This window comes from Rhinichthys klamathensis, unplaced genomic scaffold (genome assembly GCF_029890125.1).
Source record: "Rhinichthys klamathensis goyatoka isolate OS25496 unplaced genomic scaffold, OSU_Roscu_1.1 h1tg000105l_1, whole genome shotgun sequence".
NCBI classification, from domain to species: Eukaryota; Metazoa; Chordata; class Actinopteri; order Cypriniformes; family Leuciscidae; genus Rhinichthys; species Rhinichthys klamathensis.
In genome coordinates this window covers 145,137-152,338 of record NW_026606644.1, presented here as the reverse complement: position 1 = coordinate 152,338, position 7,202 = coordinate 145,137, and the positions used below count along the sequence as shown (strand labels likewise).

General features: G+C 38.1%; 1 protein-coding gene across 2 annotated transcripts in view; it reads left to right on the top strand.

Moving 5' to 3' along the window:
* Positions 1-7,202, top strand: part of pde1cb (phosphodiesterase 1C, calmodulin-dependent b) — a 139,231-nt gene continuing 132,029 nt past the window's right edge. Inside the window, exon 1 of one of the 2 annotated variants that reach the window (XM_056253422.1) lies at positions 1-306. In XM_056253422.1, coding sequence (XP_056109397.1) covers positions 108-306 — 199 coding nt within the window. In that variant the 5' untranslated portion in view covers positions 1-107. The remainder of the gene's footprint in view (positions 307-7,202) is intronic. The other variant, XM_056253421.1, reaches the window with a different exon arrangement.

The following is a 7,202-nucleotide window of genomic DNA, read 5'->3' as shown; positions in this document are numbered from 1 at the left end:
GTTCTATGAGGACGAGGCAGCAATGACAGTGTCTGAATCAAAGTCATGGAGTGTGTAACTGTCTTTCCCAAGCAGACGTTCAGTCAGCTGAAGGTTGTTCGGCAGAGATGGGCTCAGTGACCTCAGCTTTCACCAAGTCGCGCAACACGTTGGTCAAAGTGGGTTCGGAGCCGCAGAAAGAACCGGACGGGAAGCCGCGGACCGGGTCTGGTGTGATCGTCAAACAGACTAGCAAAGAACCGCTGGTGCAGAAAACAAACTGCACATCCAGAGCAAACACGCCACAGGTTCCTGCATCTGCCACAGGTGAGTTTAAGTTTCTGTCATGTTTCATATTCTTATGGAGGACTGTCTAGGGAGTGGATTAAGGCATATAAAGCTGAAATTGCTGGATTTCTATTGGTAGAATAGTTTTTTTTTTTTTTTTGTAGGCTCAAAAGTAGGCTAGTATTTGGAGTTGTAGCTCTAGTCTTAACAATAAAGTTCAGTAGCCTACATTAAATATCAAAATATCAAACCAAAATAAAGTGGCATCCTTCCAGGACATTTTTTTTTTGTTGTGCATTAAGTTATTCAGAATACAGTTCAAAATGACTATAGTGTTCTACTCTATTTAGCATGTTTTAAATTTCTGAATTTATATATATATATATATATATATATATATATATATATATATATGAAAGTTTATGGTTAGGTGGTGTAACTAAAAATCTTTTAAAGTCTGAAAATCTTGATTAAAAAAAAAGAGAAAAAGTGGTGATGCTATTTAGAATATTCAGAATACAGATCATACCAAAATGACTTAAATACATTCGATTTCTGTACATCAATACATCAAGTTTAAATGCATCAAATTTCAATTTCTGAATTTATATACATTTTTATATTTTTGTGGGGCTTAAAGTCAAAAATAGCAAGGAGCTGGTGTAACGTTTTCGGAGATTGGTGTGTAGGCTACTGTATATAGGCTTTTAAAGGTAGAAATTCCTTTAAAAATATTTTTTTTTAAAAATAGAAGAATTGAAAAATTTGTTTTAAAATTTTAATGTTAAAAACCCTTTCTCTGCTAAAAAAAAAAAGTAATAATAAAAGTCACTACCTGCTGTGTCCAAATATGGTTACTTCTATAAAATACAGTGGGCAAAAATTCAATGTCCAAATTCATAGTGTTCATACTCCTAGTAGATGAAAAGTAACCAAAATGACCTACTATTTCTGGTGAGATTCTGAAGGACACTTTATCTGAACACGCATCTGATGGACACTTTACTATCCCATGAGGCTACGGGAGAGAAGTTGTGAATGGCAGTGAAGCGACGCAATTGATATGGTAGGTCACATGATGGTGACAACATGGCGGATGTATGCCCTGGCCTCAATGGCACACGTTTTGAGCTTGAGGCTCTTGTGGACTTACATTGGCTGCCGTGTGAGTATATCCATTAAGTTCACAAGACCGTAGGGTGTCCCATTTGCCATTTTAGGTTTCAGAGAAGGGTGCTCGCGAACACACCCTTTGTGCCCGATATTAAGGGTGCTCCGATCAGGGTATTTGGGGCTGATCACTGGAAGCAGTATTGGGTAATAAAGATAAAGATCACAAATAAATGATACTACATGATAAATAGAAGGCTTCAAACAGACCCACTGGGGTTATTTAGCTATTCTTAACAACAATGTATTTTAAGTATAAAATAATTAAGAGAACAGCCTATCACTTTCACGGCGAAAAATTGTCTCAGGAGTTTTGTGTCATCTGATCGTTTTTTCTTATCGGCTTTTATAGAGAGAGACCACCGACCAAACTACATAAAGCTATTATCGGCCAATAACGACCGACACCCGATCAATCGGAGCGCCCTTAGCCGATATGCACCCTGATGCGCACTTTTGTCAAAGCGGTATTACGTCACGAAAGTGTGGACTCTGAGGAAGATTGTGAGGGCTCAGCGTTCCAGGGCCAAAAATTCATTCATACTACACACATTCATACTATATAGAACATGCTTTTTTTAATGGCAGTAAAGTAAGTTTCAAACCAAATGTACTACTACCTACTACTATACACAGTATGCGATTTTAGACGATCATGTCATATAATTAGCAAGCATGTCTAAATAATAACATGGCTGACACAATAAGGCATCTGACAAGTTCAACATAGTATAATATGTATTAATTGTATTCATACTACACAAGTGCATACTTGCAGAATGTACTTTATTAACAGACAAGAAGTAAGTCCTTCAACTGCAGTACATACTCTGACAGTACACAATTTCACACACAAGGTCTTTTTGACATTTACATTTATGTATTTAGCATACTAACAAAGCAACTTAGAAAAGAGGAACAACTTTGACCTTTTATGAAAGGGATGTTTTGGTCGTCAGACCAAACGGGGTAATCTAATCCAATGAAAATGTGTTAATATTCATGACTAAATACTTCCCGAGTCATGTTTGTAACAAATATATATATTTTTTTTCTGAAAATAATAACTATTAATAGTTATGTTTTGATATTTTAAAAATTTTAATGACATTCATATATTTGTAAGTGTAGCTGAGGTGTCCACATGCTCTGATTTCATCTGCCTCTATTAGGTAATTGTGGAATTTCAGCACATGCCTTTATGAGACGGGTGGGAAACAGGTGTCTGCTCATTTTGGGTCAAAACACGGGTGATAGCATCCATTTATCTGCACATTAGAGAGTTCAGGCACTTCTGTGGAACAGATGAGAAAAACGCTCCATAATGGGATGATCAATGATGCGCCGCCACAATTCTTTTGAAGGGTGCAGATCCGTGTTTTTTATGTCCGAACTCTTTGATGTTAGAATAACACTGCCTCCTGATGCTTTATAAAGCACAAGGGGTTTTCAGAGACGGACTTTTACACAAATCTAAAATGGACATAACCATTCAAGGTTTTTATTTTTATAATTGCTGTCTACTATTGAAAATGCCAGATAGCCTACATTTTTATTTAATAGATTTATTAGAAACACTATCATGCAAATGTTTGGGGTCTGAAAGAATTTAGTTGATTTTTGATCGAAATAATATATTTGATCAAAAATACAGTAAAACGTATGTAAGCAATAAGGTACGAGAGGCTGTGCTGTATCGTGAATAAGTAACGGCTGGAGGGCGTTGTTAGGCACGACGCGAAGCGGAGTGCCTGCAACCCCTTCAGCCGTTACTTATTCACGATACAGCACTTGCCTCGAGTACCTTATTGCTTTTATAAAACGGTTGCCACACAATAAAAATATTAAAGCCGAAAAATATGTATCTATGCAACTTTCATGAAGTAAAATCACTAAAAGCCTGCCTTCCGCTGGAAAAAATAGTCCCGGAACGTGAACAGCAACAGAAGTTACATATATTATTTCGCCAATAGATGGCGGCAAAGACTGTCTTTATGAGTGAGTGAGTGAGTGAGTCTGTAGAGAAGGCTTTTGAAAGGACTCGAACTTGTGATCACGGAGAAGACAGACGCAACTGACAGATGACTAACGTTATGCACGGAAAACCCCATGACTGTTAAAAGGACAAAATATGCAGCGGACATTCAAACGCATTTTTTTATTATGAATATAGGACTGACCTGAAGGAAAATGCTACGTCTACTGTAAATGCAGGTACACTCGCTTACTCGATCTCTCACAATGCTCTGCTCTAGCTTTAAATGAACAATATCAATGAGATGAAACATCTGTTTAAGTTGCTAAGAGTGGTTGCTAGGGGTGTTGTGTAGTGATACATAGAACCGTTGGGTGAAGCGGTCATAGCCGTGTTTTATCGTGAATAAAGCACAGCTATTGACCAATCAGAATCAAGGATTGGAACTAACCGTTTTATAATGTGAAATACTATTACAATTTAAAATAACTGTTTTGTATTTTAATATATTGTAAAATTTTATATATTCCTGTCATGGCAAAGCCAAATTTTCATCAGCCACATGATTATTATCTATGTTGAAAACAGGATTATTTGTGGAACTATTTTTGTGGAAACTGTGATACAGTTTTTCAGGATGTTTATGTATATATAATAAAAAGTTCAAAAGTTTAAAGTACAGCATTTATTTCAAATAGAACTCTTATAACATTAGAACTGTCTTTACTGTCACCTTTGATCAATTTAATGCATCTTTGCTGAATGAAAGTATTAAAGGGATACTCCACTTTTTTTGGAAATAGGCTCATTTTACAACCAAGGGGGTAATCCATCGACCGGAAGTTGAAGCCGGCCGGGTGCCGCCATCTTGTAGCAGAACTTCACTTGCGTTAGCATTTCCATTGACTCCCATTCATTTTGGCGTCACTTTGACAGCGAATAACTTTACATCTGAGGCGTTTAAAGACTCCATTTGTCCATTATTTATTTCTAAAGAAACATAGGGCTGTTTTATTTCTATTTCTATTTATTTCTAAAGAAACATGTATAAAGGGCTCCATTACCTCCTATGTAACATTTTGGCCCCGTAGAAACAGTTTTTGTAAAAATAGGATAACGATTACGTCATAGCCACTCGACTCTCTGTCGCGCTGTACTGAAATTACCGTACAGACAGGAGGAGAAGCTCGCAGGCAATCGGGGGGACGTCCCGTCAAGGGACAAGCCCATAGATAATGAGTCCATAAAAGCAACGGAATACTTACTCCTGCTCACTCACGCCAAAGAACTCTTTGCTCAAGTTCCTCGTCTCTGCAAGATTAACGTTGGCAATTTTCACGCACAGCTACTAGAAGATTAACGTCTGTCAGACAGGTTGCTCACGTCATCAAGCTTAGTTTGAGTCGGTTTGAGTCTGCGCGTCAGGAACGGAAGTGCTCAAAAATCGCTAAAAATGGGAGATGGTCCTCACTGCAGAACATGAAATCCACGGGGAGGAGTCGGATCCAGATCCAACTCCTCCCACCTTACATCTACCTAAACCTACCCATCTCCGCCCCCTGATCCCTAAACACACCCCTAATCCCTAAACCCACCCCTAATCCTACCCATCTCCACCCCTCGGATCTTGATCCGACTCCTCCCTGTGGATCTTATGTACTGCATTGAGGTGCTACTGAAAAATGGGCTTCAACTGTCTCAACTGAGTTCCAATGAGATCGCTTTGTCCACTTCTTATACTGTCTATGTTTACAACTCCCCCAGAGTTAAACTGTTGAGTTTTACCGTTTTTGAATCCATTCAGCCGATCTCCGGTTCTGGCGGTACCACTTTTAGCATAGCTTAGCATACATCATTGAAGTGGACAAGACCATTAGCATTTCTAAAAAAAAAAATGACCAAAGAGTTTCGATATTTTTCCTATTTAAAACTTGACTCTTCTGTAGTTACATCGTGCACTATTACGCAGGAATGAGAGTATAGTTCCTAGCCATATCAGCCTAGAAAATCGCAACTTTACATTTTCCGTCGGTCTTAGTGCACGATGTAACTACAGAAGAGTCAAGTTTTAAATAGGAAAAATATCGAAACTCTTTGGTCATTTTATTTTAGAAATGCTAATAGTCTTGTCCACTTCAATAATGTATGCTAAGCTATGCTAAAAGTGGTACCGCCAGAACCGGAGAACGGCTGAATGGAGTCAAAAACAGTAAAACTAAACAGTTTAACTCTGGGGGAGTTGTAAAATGTAAAAAGTATCCCTTTAAGGGGGTCATGACATGAGACATGAAAATTTGCCTTACAAGAGATCTTTTTTTTCACCATTTAAAACATTCCTGCAAGTTTCAGAGCTTAAAACATCCTCCTTGATATAAACAAAGCTCTTATTTAATCAAGCTCCAAAAATGGCTTGTTTGGATATTGTGGGATTTGTAACGTCACACGGGCGAATACATTTGCATATACCTGCCTCCAGAGCAAGACATTGATTAATAATTATACATCATCGCATCATAGGCTCCTCCCACTGGTGTTCAGTCACTTAACGGCTGACATTTGCCTTCACTGGATGTGAGCGTCATGTCAAATAGAACCCATTAATCCCATTTCTGTGCAGACTTTAAAAGGATACCAGTGTCAGGAACAAGTGGATGGTTTATTTTAATGGCGTTCTGGATCGCGTCAGAGGATTATGTTTGTTCGGAGCATTTTGTTTTGTAAACGAGGCACAGTGTAATGGAGAGTTTGCAAATAAAATTTTGTTGAGATCTGACAGCAGCTCGTAGTAAGTAACTGATTTCATAATGCTTTGTCTGTAAATCATGGTTTTATATGGATAATGTTTTCAAAACACTTGGGCGTTGATACTGTTTCCTATGCAATGACGTTAGCCAATCATAACAGTGGTCCCTTTACTGACAAGCCTTAAAGGAGCCGCCCCTTAAAAACGGATCATTTCAGACAGAGGCTCAGAATTAAGGGTGAATATAATTTTTTTCACATTGTGCAAGCAACTTTATTATCATAAGTGAATCTTAAGGAACATATTAAAATAACTAAAAAATCCATGTAATGACCCCTTTAAAAAAAAAAAAACTTACTGACCCTGAACTGAAAGGTAGTGTGTATGCAAAGGTGAAGACATCATCATAACAATATATGAAAATGGGTATGATACATAAAGAAATCTTTAGTCTTTAAAATCACCAAGATTCCTTTTTCAATATGCCACTTCTCTGTCCCCTTTTCACCTGACCTGTAATAGAGGGAACGACCCTCGAGGGTGACTAAAATATCTCCAGTAGCTCTATGTTTCATGGTTACCACAAACCAGTGACAGTAAAGTCTCCTGCTGTTGGTTGTTCAGGTTTTTCTCCCTCTACAGCGTTGCATCTCTAGAGAGCCACAGGTGGGGAGACACCAACCAACACAGTGACCGAATGTTACGCTTAGATCAAAACAAAACACAATCAGCTCAGTGTTATATGCTAGATATCAGAGTTCAGTTAGATGTGCAGATTGGTGTAAGGAGTGTTTTAAGGTGTCCAGAGTCCAATTGTTACGATAGCTGCATTATGTAACCTGTCAAACTGAGTCGCGTCTGCATGTCTGAGGATGAGACCGGCACCTGCTATGAATAATTAGGGCTTTGTTATTTAAATAATGAGTGATTTGTCTGAGCAGAAATACACAGATTGTGACTTGCAGAAGTATGGAGACAACTTAGGTCAGTGGTTCTCAAGACAATATTGGAAAGCCCTTGAAGATATTTCTACTACTTATGCTATAA